General features: G+C 32.5%; 4 protein-coding genes across 5 annotated transcripts; 1 reads left to right on the forward strand and 3 right to left on the reverse strand.

Annotated features, from left to right (window-relative positions):
• Positions 1-832: 832 nt before the first annotated feature.
• Positions 833-3683, reverse strand: LOC124843354 (uncharacterized). Its single transcript, XM_047320088.2, has 3 exons — positions 3543-3683; positions 1790-2358; positions 833-1390 (listed from the first exon to the last, which is right to left on the reverse strand). Exons 1-3 carry the CDS (start codon positions 3643-3645, stop codon positions 1196-1198), a joined length of 867 nt encoding a protein of 288 aa, XP_047176044.1. The 5' UTR covers positions 3646-3683; the 3' UTR covers positions 833-1195.
• A 6501-nt stretch (positions 3684-10184) lies between these two features.
• On the forward strand, positions 10185-13602 carry LOC124843346 (fructokinase-2-like). Of its 2 annotated transcripts, XM_047320073.2 has the most exons (4): positions 10193-10680; positions 11969-12301; positions 12977-13093; positions 13227-13602. In XM_047320073.2, the coding sequence occupies exons 1-4, from the start codon at positions 10267-10269 to the stop codon at positions 13353-13355; spliced, it is 993 nt and encodes a 330-aa protein (XP_047176029.1). In that variant the 5' UTR covers positions 10193-10266; the 3' UTR covers positions 13356-13602. The 2 variants fall into 2 exon arrangements, with proteins under 2 accessions (XP_087948668.1, XP_047176029.1); XM_088092542.1 differs by having other exon boundaries at positions 10185-10680; positions 12977-13255.
• A 391-nt stretch (positions 13603-13993) lies between these two features.
• On the reverse strand, positions 13994-17632 carry LOC124843347 (uncharacterized). The gene is made up of 7 exons (XM_047320074.2): positions 17282-17632; positions 17092-17201; positions 16869-17018; positions 16530-16771; positions 15582-15692; positions 15271-15315; positions 13994-14385 (listed from the first exon to the last, which is right to left on the reverse strand). The coding sequence occupies exons 1-7, from the start codon at positions 17382-17384 to the stop codon at positions 14226-14228; spliced, it is 921 nt and encodes a 306-aa protein (XP_047176030.2). The 5' UTR covers positions 17385-17632; the 3' UTR covers positions 13994-14225.
• A 463-nt stretch (positions 17633-18095) lies between these two features.
• Positions 18096-19999, reverse strand: LOC124843335 (Leucine-rich repeat (LRR) family protein). The gene has a single exon (XM_047320061.2). It carries the CDS (start codon positions 19499-19501, stop codon positions 18263-18265), a length of 1239 nt encoding a protein of 412 aa, XP_047176017.1. The 5' UTR covers positions 19502-19999; the 3' UTR covers positions 18096-18262.
• Positions 20000-20119: the final 120 nt, after the last annotated feature.

The following is a 20119-nucleotide window of genomic DNA, read 5'->3' on the forward strand; positions in this document are numbered from 1 at the left end:
GGTTTTAAGTAAATGTAAAAAAATATTTATGTTTATTACAAATAATTTAAATAAAAAAGACTATAATAATAATAATAATATAATAAACATAATTAATTTAAAATTTGATATTTTTGTGAGGTAAATTATTTTAATGTTTCTTCAATTAACACGAGAAACAATTAAATGTAAAAAATTATATATAATCCACAATTAATTATTTAAATAAATTAAATTTGAAATTTGAAATATTTTTTTAGTATTATTTTCTAATTCATAAAAAAATTATTTTATTAATTAACTTTTTTATTATATCACACTAAGTATTTTAATTATAACTTTTTTAATCATTCCTCTACACTTTTTTAATTTTCGAATTACTTATTTTATTTTAAAGTTTATCTAAACATATCGGCAAGTGTCTTCAATATCTCAGTTTTTTTTTATCAGTTAGTTATAAATACTTCGGGACTTCTTCACTTGCTTCACTGATATTTTTGCATAAATAGATAACACATACATCTATATATTGTTTTAAGAAACATACTTTTTTAATATTTAGGGACTTTTTCACTTATACTACTAACTTCTTACATACCATTAGGGATTGTCTTTTCGGAAATATATATATATATATATTCCAAACATCCCTTAAATTTCATACCTGTGATTTAGTCATATGCACATATGACACCTCTTATTACAGAAAAATTGGGGTGTTGGATGGTAATTCAATGCGGCCAATAAAAAAGTGAATTCATTGATGGAAGTTTGACAACAATAAACTGAATTCGGATTGTTCATTCTGAATATTATTTGAATGCTATACAAAGAAGAGAACCATAGATAAAACTTTACAACATCAACAATGGAACATTTTAATTCTGTAAAGGCATGTGCATGCCTGTTATGAGTTGCACATTGTTAGCTTAACTTGAGAAGAATGGATTCAAAGGACCTGTACATTGACTGAACTAGTTTCTTCTACAACTAAAATATCACAGAATTTGAAGCAATCTAATGAATTATTGAGTTCCATTGAACTTTGCAAACTGAACTACAGAACTCACCTGACACCTAAAGCTTGAAGAAGTAAATATCTAGGTCAGCAACTGTATTATTGCACGACATTTCTAGCGGCACTTATGACCCTGACAGTTGATTCTGCGTTACATCCAGTGAAAAATAATTAAAAAAACTGGATACTGAGCTGAATCTATCTATGACTCTGTTGTTCTTTGGTTTCCATCTCCTTCACACTGTCCACTATGTGTTGTATTTTCTTTGAAAGGCTTTCATTATGCTCTTCAATGTGCTCAAATATCAATTCAAGATGCCTTTTATAGGTTGCAGACCGTTTTTTCTCAATGGCCAACTGCTGAGACAGTTCTCGAATTTTATCATGTTCATTCTGGAAATTGCATAGAACATAAGATGTAAGAATGAGAAAAAACTCAATTCAAAGAGAGGATCTTCAAATTGTTCAAGCTACTCTTCACATAAGATCTAACAAGCATATAGGCCAAACAGAAGATGCTGTCAAAACATTTTCCATTCATCTTAATAGGGAAATTCAAACATCAACTAAAATTGCAATCTATAACCAGTAGGCATAAAAATCAAGGATTTTACATTTGAAAACAATTTTCGGTAATTTGTGTAAGGTGGGAATTCTGTTAAGCAAAATTCAAACTCTTGTATGATGGGCTAGTGCTAAGTGAGTGAGCAACTATCTAGCTATTATCTATCAAGGATAAAGTAGCACATAACCACGGATTGCATCTCAGTGATGAAAAGAACACTAACTCACCGGGTATTGCTCGTAAATGCAATCCCTTCTACCTTTTCCAGGTGTTAAAGGATGAGTGTGCTCCTGTATAAACTTAGTAACAACCCATTTACCGGAACTTACTTTCCTCACCAAAATCATTGCCCTGCAACCAACCCTAGTCTCTGCCCTTTGCCTTACAATCTTTTCACGTTTGTCAGGCATTCTGTAACCTTCTCTGTTGCAAACAAGAGCCCGTCCAATAGCAGATCCGTCACGCCTTGATCGTGAGAGCTTACTCACACGTATGATGAATCCAACACGGGTGGCATATGCATTATAGAATGCATGTGCTGCAGCTTCAGAATCAAACTCCTGTCCCACATAGGGCTCATCAGCTGAAACAACTGATACTGCAGGAATTCCTGATGGGATTGTGTCCCCTCCAGAAGAATCTTGAGTTATATTATCATCATGATCATGTTTATAAGCAGGATTGAAAGAGCTGCAACCTACTTTGTTTTCATCAGGTGTGCTGCAACTGTTAATCTCCCCTAGAGTAACATTTCCTACTGTCTCACCATTAATGGAGCCATCAATCCCAAACTCCACTGCAGCAACAAAACATCTTCTATCAGATTTTCAGGCCAGGTGGTATGCTACACAACAGGGTATAAAATTGATAAAATCACTCTTTCATTGGAGATAAAAATGATGAAGAAAATGAGAACTATATTGTCCTGATTAAAAAAATTCGTAAGTGATGTTTTCGTTTTAAGAAGAAAGCATAACTGCAGACAGCATAAAATGAGTACAAAACGTCATATAATGTAATAAGTAAGTACTACAAAGTATCAGAGAAAGAAAATCATACGATTCAAAGTCATTAACAGAGGACAAATACACTCCGCTACAACTACAACAGTTAAAATGGATTTACCAGTTAGGCAGTAACCAAGCTCAATTCAAAGACTTCTCACAAAATCAATCTGAAGGAAGAATGTGTCTTTCAAAAGTATGACAAACAATCATGTCATCATCTGGAAAACATTAGTCAACTTCAAACAAGTTTCTTTTTGTTTTTAATACACAAAAGTTATGCTTCCACAGAATAAAAGAGAAAAAATACGATAAAATTATGACTCAAAACATACTAAAAGAAGCATTTCAAAGCTTATTGTAAATCGAACACCAATAACACCACATACAAAAGACTGCTAGAATTTTGAGTTTGATTATCAAATGGAATCAATAATTAAGAACCACTAGCTAATCCAAGAGTTAACAAGAACTGAAATTTGCAAATCATTTTCCAAAAAAATGAGAGAAAAATTCAAGCCAACTAACATTTTTAAGAATCCATCATTTCCTAACAGAATAAAGCTTTTGCACCCCAAAACATTCCATCATCCCAGAGGAGTGTAATGTATTAGTTTGGTTACACGTTCCATCCAAAAGAGAGAAAAAAAGATTGATTTTTTTACCCTCTTTCAAAATTTTCTCACTCAAGAAACAGAGTATTAATGCGAATTTCCAGGTCTTGGGGTACAGTTCTTACACACTACAGTTCTAACGAAACTCAGAAAGTCAGCTACTTGGTTAATTCCCATTGGAAAAAAAATAATAATTACAAGGAAGAATAATTAAAGCGCTTCAATTGAATACTGGCAACGCAGTCCTTTAAGAATGCGAAAGAAGGAAAACCCTAAAACTAAATCGGAATGGAATTGAAGCAATTGAGTGGCCAAAGAGAAGAGGGAGAAGTCGTTAAAGTGGTAAGACAAAAAAAACTTACTGAGAATTGAGGCTGACGCAAATTCGATTGTCGTAGGAACCGACCGTGATTGTGAAAATTTACTTTTATGTTTTTGTGTTCCGTGCAGAGAGAGCAGATTCATTCAGAACAGAGGAGAGGGGTTCACCTGAGGGCAACCATATCAACCCTCCTGTGTACCTCACCTTACGTGTCAGTTCCTCGTTGGAATCCCATAAAAAGTCAACCCTCTCAATTTAGTCAATTTTCCCAAGTCCTGAAGTGGACACGGGCTGAGTCCGTGTGATTTGCACTTGGCCCATTTTAACAACCCACCCGTGTTGGCAGTTTCTTTTTTCTAACATTGTCCACTTATAAGATTAACAAAATGAACTTACAAATTCTTATTTTGATAGAATTATATTTATAATTTTATTATTTTATGAGTAATTAATGATAAAATAAAAAATACTATTTTCATAGATTTTGAAGAAAAAGTTTGAAATTTTGATATGGATTAATTTTGAATCTGATTCACTAAAAATCTTGCTCATCTTGTTGAACTGGTGGTTAATAACTCATCAATTTACATAATTTTTTAATAAGTATTTTTTTGTTAAATCAGTCATTTTACAAAATATTAAAACAAAAATTGCACGAAATTATTTTTATATAAAATAACAATTAAACAACATGAAAAGTTTACACAATTATACAAAAACAAATTTAAATTGAAAATATTTTGTAACATAATGAAATCTCATATTTAATTAATTATAAATATAATTTAAAATTATTTCTTTTTACTTAAATTTAAATTAAAAGTTTTGTTACTTTTTTATAATTAAAAAAATTATAATAAAATGAGTTAAAGTCGTTTAACCATTAATTTTTTTACATATTAATAAATGAATTGAATTAATTGACTAATTAAATAACCGAATCATGATACATGGAGTCTGATCAGGTAGATTGAGTATTTTTACAGCACTATCAGTGTTTCAGAATCTTAGTGGAGCTTTCATTCTTTCTGCAACTGCACTTGTGATGACAATGGCTACTTTTTATTAGATACAGAATATATTCAAGTTATTACTGTCAGAATCATTATCTAGTAAGAACCAACAAATTAAGGATTGGATTATCAGAGAGAGTTTTCTAATGGCTACATGACTTAGTTTTTCTTTTTCCTTTTTCTTAAATTAATACAAGAGTATTTTTAAAATTAACTTGTATATCCTGTCTATATATCAGTGAAATTTATATCTGATTCATTACATTTAAAGACAAAATCATTATATCTTTAATATATATGTATATAATCGATTATGTTATGGAAGTAATCAATGGTTTTAAGTAAATGTAAAAAATATCTACTTTTTTTAGTACAAATAATTAAAATAAAAAGAATATAATAAAAATAAAATAAAAATAATTTTGACATGTTAGGAAGTGCTACTAATAGGTTTAATATATTTTTGGAAAAAAAATATATTTGTCATTGCCTTATAATTATTTAAAATAATTTAATTTTAAAACTATTTGATACAACATAATGTTTTAGTCACTAAGAAAAATAAACATGCATAAAAATAATTATATTATATGATTTAGTCACTGAAAAATAAACACATTCCATAAGGGTTATGTGATTTATTTTTACAAATTAATCGTTTTTCTTGTAGATTTTTTTTTCTGATCTCGTAATAATTTTGACCATTTTTTATGAGATAAGGTTCATACACATCACTCAAACATTACAAATCATGTTAAAAATATTATTATTCTAATTTAAGATGACTACAGCTTTAATTATACAAAATAATTTTAAAATTATGTATATTATCGTAATTCAATGTAATATTAACTTTTTATGTTATTAAATTAATTATTTTCTCTTCAATGATTCATTGAATCATTGTTCTTCCCTGCATTATAATATTCTTGTGTTGCAAAACATGCATAAAAAGTAAGAGAGGTACTCATTAGATAATTGTTATCTTTTTACTATTCTTTCATTTCAGCTGAAGATGTGAATCGTTTATTAATATAGATGAATACAACTATGTTATGAGTTTCACATATGTTATCCTATTTATTTATTTATTTATTTATTTCTATATTATATACACATTCTTTGATTTTTTTTTTTCCTTTTTATAATACGCACCTTAACAACAAGAAAATTTTTAAAAATAATTTTATTTACACTTGAAAATCATACCTATTATATAGAAAAAATCAAGGTCAATTTATATATATATATATTCCACTAGAGATAGAATCAGTTTAAAATATATAAATAGATATATTCAGTTTAAAATAAATAATTTAAATTTATTTTTTAATATTCAGTCTTAGTAAAAAAAAAATTAAACATGTGATAGAATATTATAAAGTGATGGAGTTTGTAAAGTAGGTCAAAAGATTATCCGTGTCAATAAAATTGAGTTTACCCAAAGTTACGTGCACGAAAAGTGCTTTTATGCTTAGAAGTTCGTTTGGAATTCATGAATTTTGTTCTTTTATCGCCAAACATAGTCCCTCTACTCTATTCAGTTCATGGTATTTTGAGAAATTAAAAAGGTGTATAGATATTTTCCTCTGTCATGCTTTATTGAGTTTGTTGTCTTATTCCCTGTTTGTTTTGTCTGCGTTCTTAGTTCTTAGTTCTTGGTCTTTTTCTCATTACCCAAATTGTTCTTTGTTTAGGCAAAGTAAGTGGAATGAGAGAATAAGTGCTTTTGGAAAATTAACAGAGCATTGCGTCCACTCTTTTCTTTTTCTCTTTTTCACAACTTTTATTCTCTTTGCCGTTGTACAAATAATCTTTTCGATAGTCACTTAAATGCTTGTCATTACAATTTACAAAGACCATGAGAAGATTTTAAGGTCTCATTTTGATGTCTCAAAAGTTGAATTATGTTTGGGTTAATCGAATTTTGAGTATATGAAAAATGATAATATATTAAATATCAATTGTTTCGGTTATGAGATTAAGATTATATATTTCTGAAATCTATTTGCATTTTTATTATCTTTCATCATTCACACCATTATGTCAACTTAAAACGTTATCAGCAGAAAATATTTTAATTGTCAAAATCAACAAATATTTAGTAAATAATTAATGCATAATACATTTTATTATTATATTCTAATTGAAGCAATCAGTGTTAATTATGTTTTATGATAAATTAATATTCATCAAATTTAATTATTGTTTAAGATGACTTTTATATGGTACTAAAATCTTATTATATACTAAAATTGTATCTGAAACATTAATTTGTAAATGTAACTAGTTTCTGATCCAATATAACAGATAAAAATAATAAAAAATGACATTAAATAAAATAAAATGTTAGGTTAAAACTATAAGTTTAAAAAGTGATATAATTAAAGACTATTTTATTATTAATATTTTATAATTATCTCAATTAGGTTTTATTAAATAATGTAATGTATATATTAGATGAGATCTATTTGGCAATTATAATAACTAAAAAAAAGGCACTGCGAAAAAGTAGCCACGGTATTAGAGTTTAATCATATTTTACAAATAATATATTTTTTAAACAGAAAGTTAACAATCTTAACTTTTTATCCACAAACCCAAAACAAGTACTACAACCTCAGCTTCGTTTCCATTATGAAGAAAAAATTAATATAGATATTTTTGAAAAAACTGAACTCATTTAATAATTATATTTTAGTTTATATTTATTATCATAAACTGAAAAGCATGCACGCTTACGTTTATCGCAAACGTAAGCATGATATCACATCAAACGATCACATCAAATAAGTTTGACATCTTTATTTTATACCCCACAAGGAAATTAAATTCATTTTCATTAATTAATGATTTTTTAAAAGAAATATTAGATGTATGAGTTTTTTCATGTAAAATTAGCAACGGATGAGAATAGATGATAACAGTCTTTGGCAAAATGATGTATTTGGACCTCAAAATATTAAAATGTCAAAGATATTCAATTCTATTCTTATATATATACAAAAGATAATTAACAACATAAAATCCTTTAATAAGCATATGATAATGCACGAATGCATCAAAATTTATTTTAGCTTTTTGTTTTCTGAAAAATTTATATTGTTAATTTATTTTAATAATGTATTGATTTAAATTTTGTATTGTTAGATTATAAAACTCATTGCGTTAAAAAGGGTATATAAATTATGGTAAAAGAGGGCCTACTAATTATTATTTCTCTTTTGCTTGAATAGCAAGAGTTTACAGGTTATAGAAAAATCAATCCAAAATAGTTCACAACATTTGCATAACATCATAATGACTTTATAGCTCAAAATACCTTTATAATTCCAATCTATTCAAGTTTTAGCAACTTATTAATTTCATCAATTTCTAATTATAATCTCATGACATCAATTTAAAAACCATATCTAAATGTTATACTTCCAAACTTTATTTATTAAATGAATATGTACGTGTATTTATCGAGAAATTGTCTTGTATCTAAATGCAAATACTTACATCACTAAACATTTTATGGATTTGATATTCAATAATTACCGCCTGATAAATTTATTTATTAGTATATATGTTAGTATATAAGTTGTAAACGTTCCATTAGGTAATTATCAAACTATTAATCTTTAAATAATTATTAATAAATGTATTATTTAATAATTGTTAACAGATATATGGTTATTATCATCAATAATTACCGAACTGTCTCCTTTAATAAAAAATATTAATAAACGTTTTATCAACAAATTTTCTTCATAAAAAATACTATATTTTTATAATGATAACATAATCAATATTTCAAATGAAAAATTATTTAATCAGATACTAATTCAACCATATCATTGATTGTATAGATTTTCATTTCAACAACTAATAATATACTAACTTTATATATTTTAATTTCTACAGTATTATAATATAATTTAACTATTGTATTTGGATTGGGGTAAATTTGATAAATGAATTTAAGTGTATTTGAGTATATTTGAAGATAAAAGTATGATTACTTAGATTAAAGAAAAAGTTGTGTAATTTGAGATGAAAATTTATAAAAAATTGCGTATAATATGATAAATAAAAGAAATAAAAAAATGTTTTTATTGGATAAAATTATATGATTACTATTTTATTTTTGAGGGTAAATGTAATATAAATTTAAATGTAAACAATGACAAATTATGTTAAGATAAAAATATATATTTTATTTAAAAAAGTTGAAGATAAAATATTATTATTATTTTATCATTATACAATACGAAATCCTTACTTTTAATAATTTTACATAAGTTTTTTTATTTTTTTGAAGTTATGATTGTAATTTTAATAATTTCCTCGCATGATATGAATATAGCAATCTTCTTATTTCCACGCTTACTTTGATTAATATTGTGAAAAATGAATTTATTTTATTTTAAAACGCGATCAGATGAATGCATTTTTCTTTTGGTTTTGTTACCATTTATATGTCACAATACTAAATAAAAACCGTTTCATTGATTTTTAACATCTGAATCATATGCAAAATATAAACAAATACACTATAATATTAATAATATACAATAATATTTTTATTAATAATACAGTTAAAAAACTCAAAGCATTAGGTTAATTTTACTTTTCTTCATTAATTTTTAAATAATATATAAAAACCCATATAATCGTCAATAATCAAAGTACAATAAGCGGAATTAAACACTAACCCACGTCACATAATTTATTTATTTTATTTGCTCTAGTGCAAGTTTTTGCCAGATTTCAACTTATATTCTCCACTTTTGACTGCTTTTCAGTTTTTTTTTTTCTTTCTTCAGTTATTTTTTATAATTTATTTAAAACCACCTGTCCCGGTGATTTGCTATTTCTTCAGTTTACTGGTTTTAAATTAAAAAATGAATTTTACCTTTTAAAAAATTAAAAAAACAATTTATAAAAATAAAATTAAAATCTGTTTACTCTAAAGAAAATCTTGGAAGCGTAGAGATTCAACAATCCCCCGTAAACAAAAATTTAATTTAATTAAACATATACTTTCTTTTTGACACGTCAAATATTGAATAATTGAGTAGTTTTTAATTTGCTGTTGCACCTAAAAGTATTAGTAATTTAATTCCAGATGAAAAATAAAGTAAGTTCGAATATAAAAGTAGGGTACGGTCCGAATCCATCAACATTCACGCCCCAACCCAAACCAATCACTTATTACCAAACTTCAACAACTTGCTTAAGTTTAATATGAACCAAATTGCATTAATTAATTAATTAATTAGATTCTCTAATTATTCCTATAACTCCACTTAATAACATATTATTTCTTAAAATCATCTCACTCGTATGCTATACTATTTTGATATATCATAAATATTGATATAGTCTGTTAAAAAATAATTCAGTTCTTATTCATATTATCATAATTAGAATTTTAAATCACTCTCTTAACACAAACCATTAGCACATGTTGAGGAGAACATTGATTTGGTTGAATAAAAACATATAATAAATAATAAATTTTGGTAATAATTATGATTATTCTAAAAGGTTCAATATTTAATAGATTGGTTGGTTGAAAGGCTAAAATATAAGCCAATGGCCATTAAGCTCTTACTATTATTATAATGTTAATAATAAAAGGAAAAATTTTCAACGGAGAAATCCTTCTATATAATCGCTACAAAACCAACGTCTTATTCTCTCTTTCTCTTCTTCCTTTCAAAGAGCGTTTCAAAAAAGTCCAAACACATTCTCTCTCTTTCAATGGCCTTCAACAATGGCGTCCCTGCCACCGGCACCGGCCTGATCGCCAGCTTCGGCGAGATGCTCATCGACTTCGTTCCCACCGTCTCCGGCGTCTCCCTGGCGGAGGCTCCTGGCTTCCTAAAGGCACCCGGCGGCGCCCCCGCTAATGTCGCCATCGCAGTCGCGAGACTCGGCGGCAAGGCCGCCTTCGTTGGAAAACTCGGTGACGACGAGTTCGGCCACATGCTCGCCGGAATCCTGAAGGAGAACGGAGTCCGCGCCGACGGGATCACCTTCGACCAGGGCGCCCGCACCGCTCTGGCGTTCGTGACCCTACGCGCCGACGGAGAGCGTGAGTTCATGTTCTACCGAAACCCCAGCGCCGACATGCTCCTCCAACCTGAAGAACTCAACCTCGAACTCATCAGATCTGTATGCATCTTTTCCCTCTCACTCTCTCTCTACTTTCTGGCGATTTTTTTTTCTTCACCTTTTCCCGGAAAACCAAGTCTTTTGTTTTATGCGTCTGTTCATGATTGAGTTGTGTGACCTGTGGAGAGAGACCGTGATGTCACGCGCATGGTGGTACACGTGGGCGTGACTTTTAAGATGATGCCACGCCAGATGATGTGCAGTGGGGCCCATCACTAGATCTAGGATTCACGAGTAGGAGTCACCACCCTCTCGTTACGTTAAAGTTTTCGAAACTATCGATGATTTTCTTTAATACGAAATATTAACGAACAGCACCGATCATGACCATTGGTTGGTGGTGGTGGGTGGGGTTGGTGGATCATCGCGGCACGTGAGTCACGTGCGAGATTCATTTGGGGGTGGATCCTGTTTCCTCTCGGTCCAACAAAGCAAAACAAATATAGTACTATTGCGCAACCAAAGTTTTGTTTTTTTTTCTTTTTCAATTTTCTAATTTTTATTTCTTGTGTGGTTTTTCTTTGCCATTCGTGGGTGTGCACGCTCTGGGATGAGAGTGGGATTTGAGAAGATGAATTATGCGTTTTTGTATTGTTATCTGTTTGACTATTGCTAGATCAATTTTTGTTGTGTTTCTTTAGCCCCCGTGCTGTCATGACCCATGCTGTGTTGGCTTTGACCAACATCTCCACGCGATTCTAGCCTTTATTCTCTTCCCTTTGATTTTAGTAATTAATTGTATGGATTTTTTAGTTTATTTTTTTCTGCAACGAATTTAGTTGTTTGATTAAATCTCAAAATTGAATGTATTGATCGGTAGAACTGATAAAAGCGTATGCATATTTAACTTGTGATTTCTATCAATATGAAAAAAGCAAAGCTTTTGAGATTGCTTATGATTTTCTTGTTTCTGTAATGTATACAGCGACATCCTTTATAAAAGTGTAAAATGAATGGCAGTATAATACTTTTGAAATAATTAAAAGGGTCCGCTTGGAGTTTAAATAAAGGGAAAAAAAAGGTCGGTGATATTTCAATAATTATGTATACCCGTAGCTTGTGAATGAGGGCTTTGACGGTGGATCCACAATTTATAGTCTATCATAGCAGGTAAGGTTTTATAATTATAATAAACAAATAGAAGAAAAGTGTATGATTCGGTGCCTGTATCAAACATGGTACAATGAAATAAACTGTGTATTGATGAAGATTATTGGTGATTGTTAAATTGATTTAGCATTTAGCAGAGTGAAATGGGTGGGTGTCTAACTGAAACTTGACATGGCAGGCAAAAGTTTTCCATTACGGATCAATTAGTTTGATCGTGGAGCCATGCAGATCAGCACACTTGAAGGCAATGGAAGTTGCCAAAGAAGCTGGGTGCTTGCTCTCCTATGACCCCAACCTCCGTCTCCCCTTGTGGCCCTCGGCCGATGAAGCTCGTAAGCAGATACTCAGCATATGGGAGAAGGCTGATTTGATCAAGGTCAGTGATGTGGAGCTCGAGTTCCTCACAGGAAGTGACAAGATTGATGATGCTTCTGCTTTGTCATTGTGGCACCCCAATTTGAAGTTGCTCCTTGTCACTCTAGGAGAACAGGGTTCCAGATACTACACCAAGGTAAAAAATAACTTCACTTCAATTACCTAGGCCTTTTCTGTCTTTTACTCTTGTGTTGAATCTTGGATGCTTTAATGCTGTCAGAGTATGGTAGATCCGTAGATGTTTGTTGCGTTTGCGGTGATGTGTCATGGTCATTCTGAATGCCTTGCAAGTAAGATAGGCTTGTAAACAAGTTGCTTTCAGGCTGGGCCGGGGCCACCACGTGTTTTTCTGCTTCTCATAATCCTTTCCTTCCTTTTTATCAAAATAAATCATACTCTCTGTGCTTGCTTTATTCTCACTTGTTACGTCGTCATTCAGGGTAGCTCTGCACTTTTCAGCCCACTTTTGGAAAGATTATAATTTGAATATCCTGCAACAGAGAGCACATCAAAACGCTTTGTCGTTTGTATTGAAGCCATCTCTCACCCTAAATATCGTTGATGGCTATAGTATGAATATATATGCTGTGGCCTACAAACTAAAATTGAACTGTCTGCTTTCAGTTTTTTTTGTTGTTTTTAAAATAACCTGTTTTGTAATATCGTGTGGTACTTTCATCTTAAAACTGAAGAATTTATTCAGGCAGGCATCTAATGTCTGCACGTGTCTCAATTACCAATAATTGTGCTGTCTCTTGAATGTCTTGTGGTGTGAAACACTATTGACTTTCTTCATTTTTTCCTAAACCAGAATTTCAAAGGATCGGTAGATGCTTTTCATGTCAACACTATTGATACAACTGGTGCCGGCGATTCCTTTGTTGGTGCTCTGTTGTCCAAGATTGTCGATGATCAGTCCATCCTTGAAGTGAGTGCTCAGCTACCGCATCCCCTAAATAACTTATTTTATACTAATTTAATAATCTTGATAAAATCAAAGCGATATTTGTACGGATCCCGTCAAATTGATGATCGATCAAATTTTTACCTATTGATTGCAGGATGAATCAAGGTTAAGAGACGTACTCAAGTATGCTAATGCATGTGGAGCAATTACAACTACCCAAAAAGGAGCAATTCCCGCCCTTCCCAAAGAGGAGGATGCACTGAAACTGATCAAAGGGGCATAGAATCTTTGGACAAAAATAATCAACCTTTTCGTTTTCTTCCCCCGATGTTTCAATTTTCCTCATGTTTCTGTCGGATTTGCTTACGAGGGAATGCCTCTTGATTTTCTTTTTAGTATTTTGTTTTTCTTCCTATGTACTCTGGTGGCGAGATCATGGGTTTTCAGGTTTTGCCAAATAACGTTTTCTATGAAGTTTTGAGAATTAGCAATGGAATGAGAATTAGCTCAGCCCACAGTTGCAACTTTAACCGCCTTATTCTTTAATAGCTGAAGTTCTCATGCCTTGTTCAGTTCGAGTTTGCATGATGGTTTTCGCAAACATTTGTTCATGTCTTTGCCCTGTTCAAAAGCATTATTAACCCAGACAAAAATCATCCACGGGTGTATTAATCTTTTAAAAGGAATTTAAACCTGCCAAAATTCGTTTTACTGTCTCGCCAAGGATTTGGTACAAGACATTTTCTTATAAATTTCCAGGAATTTAAAGTCCACGAACGGAAAACGTTGTAACATCAAAATTTCCTGGATGTGAAGTGTTACAACTCTTTAGTTGCAGAGTAGTTTGACAGTGTGCCATGTAAATCTTCACTCCATGTGCGTGAGGAGATCAATTTATTTCTTAGAGCGGACTTTGGTAAATGAAGGAAATCAATGCTTCTTGTACGATTTTACAAAACTGCTTATTTGGTTCGAAACTCATTGTAAATGCCCGAGATAGTTATATAATCCATGTGGTAAGTTACGGTGCGGTATGATCTATTCTACAAGTAAGGAAGATATTTTGTGATGTTTCCTTTTGTTTGATTACTTAAATACACCTCGCCCTGTACTTGGTGGGTATCGACCCTTTTCTGGCAGGTAGAGGAGACATCTATAAGACGATAGCTTGAGGATTACATTCACTAACCTCCATCTTTAACGACTTCCAAGCACTTGCACATCTTTCCCACTTAGCTTGCATGTGAGCCAGAAAAGCCTCTGCCCATTGTTCATTACTCCCTCTCATGCTTAGATCATAAGGCACTGTAAAACTGTTTCAAAATGCTTACAATGTCAGATATCTCCCTATTGACTTCATAGAACATTCGTATTACTTTCAATTCCATTTATTACGAACAGAAGACAACAATTCGACAATGAAGTAGGTGATCAAGACTTGTCCAACATAAAACAAAACATTATGGTTGTAAAGGAGCTATGACTATAACGTGAAACTGAGTGGCGATTTAAGATCACCAATTAAAGCCAACGGTCTGGCAGATGCATACATAAAAAAAGAGTGAAAAGTAATAATGTGTGCATATCGTGTAACACTCTCATTCTTCCGTGACAAGCTCTTTGCTTGATATTGGCGGGGTGGGGGATGCAAGACAATTATCAGCCAAAGGTATCAAAACCTAATTCCTGTATTAGTTCTCAAATCTTAGGCCAATAGCCGTGGTGTAAAATGTACCGTATAATGCACCCCCACATTTTTATTGTTAAAATCATTTGGCAAAAACACGATTACTCTAAATCTCAGTTTCATTAAATAAAAAACTCATCTTAAAAATCATGGGAGTTGCAGTACAATTGTCACTTTTTCTACCTTTTACTTCCAAGCTAAAGCATGTATACTAAAGTTTACAAAAAATTAAAGTAGACGAGCCATCTAACACAAATGGTCCAGATCATTGTTATTTTTTTTTGGGGGTAAAAGTCAGGTCTCCTCACATCTTTTGAATGTGGGACAGATTCCAGCTTGGCTGTTAAGCTTTGGCCTGGGTCACAATATGCTTTCAGTCGGTTTGAAATCCATACAACTAAAAAATCTACCCATATGGAGTTCAGTTTGTCACTTAAGCAATACCTCTAGTTCGATTGCCAAAGTTTCTAATTTACTGAATGATATTCACAAATCCAAATGCAGTAATTACCTTAACAGCTCTTCGGCTTGGGTCCCTTTCTTGAGAGTACTATTCCTGCAAGATCTCAAAACGATGTATTTTAATAGTTAACCCAACATATTTGGTAAGTAAATGATAGCAGAAGGGAAAATATCACATTATCCTTGTTATCTACCCCCGTCATCTTGGTCTTATTTATTCTTTATCATACTCTCTGCTTTTTGGATCAAATATATGTCAAAACAAATATGTTCTGAGGAATTTAACACAGTTTCTACATCACGAGTATATAATGGAAGTTTCATAATCTAAGGCATGAACAAATGACTAGGGAAACGAACCTGCAGACAAACACTTGAAAAATATGAAGATACTTGGTCGAAAGATTATAAATGGCATCTGCAATATGCTCCTTGCCAAACAGATAGACCACTGGATATCCTAGAAGCCATCTGAAGCAAGTAAATACAATAAAATGAGATACACCCATCAAGTATATGGAATAAGATGAAAATAACTATGCTATGAACCACTGTTGAGACAGCATAAGTTCATGTTGGCTTCTCAAATAAACCAAATTCGGTGACAATACAAAATGCCTTCATACAAACTAGTTTTAGTGAGCGTATTACCGTGACAGACTAATCTAGTCTCCAGTTATCCATAACAGGTGACAATATTAACTTTCTAGTTTCGTTGGCATTGAGGGTAAATATACCAGTGTAGATTGTAGACAACAATTTTATTTGAATTTGAATCATCCCACTCCTTGAATTGAAATAATCAGGTAGGAGACATAAAAACTGATGATTGAAATCTGTAAAGTCTTGGAGGGGCTAAGAACCTAACACAATGAACTGCACATTCAGCAGAAAAAAAGTATGAGCTATAACCTATCATAACATGCGAGCTGCGTAACATTCCAGGCTAATAATGCCACAAACCCTGCAATGTACATGGAGCACTATTTATAAGACACAGCAGATAGATGGATAATCAGTAGAGTTGTGCGCAACAAGAATTTAATTTTAAGAGAGTCCTCCGTGAAGAACGGAAACAAGACTAATCAATCCTATCTCCACCACAAATTTGCAATCATACCACACTGATAGCAATACAGAAACTAGCAAAACAAAATGCGTAACTACAAAATTTGCAGAGAACGGTTATAGCATAATCCTTATAATCAGAGTTAGCCGAATCTACGCGCTATACGGGAGAAAAATATATTCAAATGAACGACAGGATAAAACGTACATGTACATACATTGAAAGGGAAGTAGAATTACCCATTCAACGTCGGCACAGTGATGTCAGTGTTGTCCATGCAGTCACTGAGATCAATGCAATCATTAGTAGAACGAGAATGTAAGCTCTGACTCTGACAAGTCGTGTCGGTTTCGTCCGTACATTTGACATCTTGCGACGCAGAGGGGTCAGTGGTTCTCTCAGGAGAGAATATCGTCAACAACAACCTGTGAATCGATACAAGCTGCATTGCTAACCGGCTTTCCTCAATTTTCGTTACCATCTGAAGACACGTAAAAATGATTGACGAAACTGAAAGCAGGAAAAATGGTAGAGGCAGGAGAGGAAGAAATTGGTGAAATCGGTGGAAGTAGGAAGACCTTAGGGTTTTCGGATTGAAGGTCAACAAAGAGCAACGGCTGGTGAGAGTTGAAGGTTGAATCGAGAAAGTGCGATAGTTCGGTGAGGTGTATTAAGTATATCATGTCTTGAATAACCATCAATCGTATATGCTCGAAAATTAGGGATTCCTGGAAGAAGAACTGAAGCTGAGATAACGAACAACAAGAGAAGGAGAATAGAATACGAGAGAAGAGAATTCACCTTTTGTGCGTGTTGAAGGAGGGAAGAGAGGTGGTGTTGGAGTTGAGGCATGATTCCGCCGTAGTCCACCATTACAACCGGTCGCATTCTTGTAATCAGAGCAAGCATATCTGCAGCCACGCCATGAAACGAATCAGAATCAACGATGAAAGAAACAATGAAATTGAAAGAGAGAAGCTGCGAAAAAAACCCAATTGTAAGCGACGCTTGGAAGAAGGTTTGAGGCGCCAATTGATATTGGCTAAACACGCATCCAACACCTTCATCCCTTCGTCTAAATCCGAAGCTTCCATCAGATTGGGGTTACCAATTCAATATCCTTCTTTCTGATACCCTTCTATATCTCTGCAGTTCAGTTCGGTTGCTGCTTCCTACAGTTACTGTATCTGCTTTTACTGCACTCCCACACCACAATTTCTTCCCCGTACCTCACAAATCTTCAAAATAATTATTTTATCGTCTGAAAAAGCAACTTTCAGAAACAGGTTTCTCAGAAGTTTTGAAATCAAATTTTCTAAATAAGATTTTCTGAATGAAATTTTTAGAATTGAATTTCCGAAATATAATTTTCAGATTTATTAAATATAGAAAAAGCTTTTTGCAATACAATTATTTGGAATGCATATAGTCTTTAATAACGAGTGTTTCATATAATGTTGGAGTACAGTTAGTAATTATGGGGTGCAGAAAGCAATATCTTATTATATCAGTTAGATTTTCGGTCAGCCCATCCACGTACCCGTTAGCCGGTATCAGGCCCATGATGCTCCCACCACATTATACTGGTTTCTTAACTATCCTAGGATCCTTTTGAAAATTTTGTTTGTTTTTTTATAACAATTTTTAATTGTATTTAGCATTCATTAATTTTATGAAAAAATTTCTTTACTTTCTTTTTTATTTTTTTAATTAATAGATAATAATTTTTATATGAATATAAGATGAACTTAAAAGGATGGAGAAGGAACAGTAACCAAAACTTATACTAGTTCTACCCCTCTGGACAAGCCATTTTTCTATTGCAATCTTGATGAGCAATTGAAAATGCAAAGTAATTTATCTCTGTATTGACAACAAACAAATATAGTTCAGCAAAATTTATTTCCTATTTGCATACAAATTCTACGCTGAGCACATTGCTTATGGTTGATTGTGTCGTGGACATCATTTGTCATACGTTGTGTTGGCCGACACATTCTGAAGATGGTCTCTGTCTCCCCTGGCAAAGACCAACATTTGTTGGGCACTTTAGACAGTTCTTTGCAAGGCTACCTTTAACGTTTGTGGAATGTGAAAACTCCCGAGGAAGATTTCCCGTTAGAAAGTTGTAATCTAAGTGCAGGCTTCTCCATGATGACTTCAGTTTTGTGCCATATTCCAAGGGAATTGAACCAGAGAATTGATTGTTGGCCAGATTGATCGAGGTCAAGTTCACAAAACTAACCAAATTCACTGGCAAATGACCCTTCAGATGGTTCCCTTGAGCCTCAAGCACTTGAAGACTTGGCTCTAGCAGAGAATAGTTGATAACATCTAATGCTGTGAAACGGTTGAAAGAAACATTGAGGTGAACAACATTTCTCAAAGAAAAAACATTCCCATTGATGGCACCTGAGAGTCTGTTGTCACTCACATCTAACCATTTCATGTGTATGAGTCCCTTGAGGGGTGTCAAGTGCCCTGAAAGAATGTTATGGCGAAAATACATGTTTCTCAAACTCACTGGAAGGTTTGGAAGATCCCCATAAAACTGGTTGAAACTGAGGTCTAATGTGTTAAGTTGCCACAACCCTGTGAGGTTTGGAATTCTTCCCGCAAATTCATTGTTTGACAGACTCAAGTATGATAAGGTTCTCAGAGCAGTGATATCAGTGGGGATTAGACCTGAGAGCCTGTTCCCTGAAAGATCTATATATCTAACGTTATTGAGTCCTGTGATTGCTTGTGGAATTGCCCCAGTGAAAAAGTTCTGTGACATTGTGAGGCTGGTTAGTTTTCTTAGTTTGCCAATGGTTTCTGGTATTGGACCACGGAATTTGTTATTGTTGAGGTTGAGGACTGTTAACTCTGAGAGGTTCCCTATTGCTGGTGTCAAAAATCCTTCATAGCCAATGGCATCGAGGTCAACTTCTGTTACTCTACTAGAGGAGTTATCAAGGGGCAAGTAGCACAATATTCCTAGGAATTGTGAGCCAGTGCTTTCACATGGATCCACTGAGAAGTCCCAGGTGCTGAGATAGGAAGAGGGGGTGATTGAGTTGGGATCAATGGCATTTTTTATAGCAAGAAGGGAAAGAGTGTCATCTTGGAGGGTTGAGGATTTGGTTTGTGATGGCATGAGACAGAGAATTATGGTTAAGATGGAATACAGAGGAAAGAGGATTTTAGTAGGTGTTCTTTTCTCCATCATATCAGAGAAATTTGGTTTAGTTCTGATGTTGTTTGTGGATAAGAATTTCGAAATGCTTTTTTATAAGAGCCCTGAGGGATAGGTGCATGATGAGGCAAGAACATGGTCATTCCAGAACAAAGTATTATTTTCTAAGTGATACAAATGCCTTCAGCCACGCCAAGAACTTGGTCTACCTAGATACATATCATAAAGATTAAGCAGCTGAACCAACTGAACTTTGGACACAACTCTTGTAATCTTGTTTCAGAGAATTTTGTAGTCTTGTTTTTGTAGTAGTTTTAACTTTTCTAAGTTGTTTCTGCCAAATTACACTTTAAATAATAGTGATGATATATCCAATTTATTGTTGGCTTAAGAAAAATAAAAAAAGTAACTTTATAATAAGGTTCAATTGGGCATGATCTTTGAAACAGTAACAGAAAAGAATAGGAACCTAAAAAAAATGAAAAAAGTAACTTACTAATTACCTATAAGAAAATCGTATTTACTAATTAACTATAAACTATACCAACTAGTAATAATGAGTAAAATTAAATAGCATTGTTTGTTGCATACAAACAAAATGAACTCAAATTATTGGAATCAATTAGGAAGATGTGACAGTGGGAGAATCCC

The sequence above is a fragment of the Vigna umbellata genome, chromosome 6 (assembly GCF_029865625.1).
Source record: "Vigna umbellata cultivar VRB3 chromosome 6, Vumbellata_1.0, whole genome shotgun sequence".
Lineage (NCBI taxonomy): Eukaryota > Viridiplantae > Streptophyta > Magnoliopsida > Fabales > Fabaceae > Vigna > Vigna umbellata.

Bases quoted from the DNA above. Each gene is read 5' to 3' on its own strand.
- LOC124843346 (XM_088092542.1), top strand. From the start codon at position 10,267: ATGGCCTTCAACAATGGCGTCCCTGCCACCGGCACCGGCCTGATCGCC. The intron at 10,681-11,968 runs GTATGCATCTTT...TTGACATGGCAG, and splicing joins ACCTCGAACTCATCAGATCT to GCAAAAGTTTTCCATTACGG. The intron at 12,302-12,976 runs GTAAAAAATAAC...TTCCTAAACCAG, and splicing joins GTTCCAGATACTACACCAAG to AATTTCAAAGGATCGGTAGA.
- LOC124843335 (XM_047320061.2), bottom strand. From the start codon at position 19,501: ATGATGGAGAAAAGAACACCTACTAAAATCCTCTTTCCTCTGTATTCC.
- LOC124843347 (XM_047320074.2), bottom strand. From the start codon at position 17,384: ATGGAAGCTTCGGATTTAGACGAAGGGATGAAGGTGTTGGATGCGTGT. The intron at 16,772-16,868 runs GTCTTCCTACTT...ACGTGTCTTCAG, and splicing joins TTCAATCCGAAAACCCTAAG to ATGGTAACGAAAATTGAGGA. The intron at 14,386-15,270 runs GTAATTACTGCA...ATTTTGAAACAG, and splicing joins CAAGCCGAAGAGCTGTTAAG to TTTTACAGTGCCTTATGATC.
- LOC124843354 (XM_047320088.2), bottom strand. From the start codon at position 3,645: ATGAATCTGCTCTCTCTGCACGGAACACAAAAACATAAAAGTAAATTT. The intron at 2,359-3,542 runs GTAAGTTTTTTT...TTGTTGCTGCAG, and splicing joins TGCGTCAGCCTCAATTCTCA to TGGAGTTTGGGATTGATGGC. The intron at 1,391-1,789 runs GTGAGTTAGTGT...TGCAATTTCCAG, and splicing joins GCATTTACGAGCAATACCCG to AATGAACATGATAAAATTCG.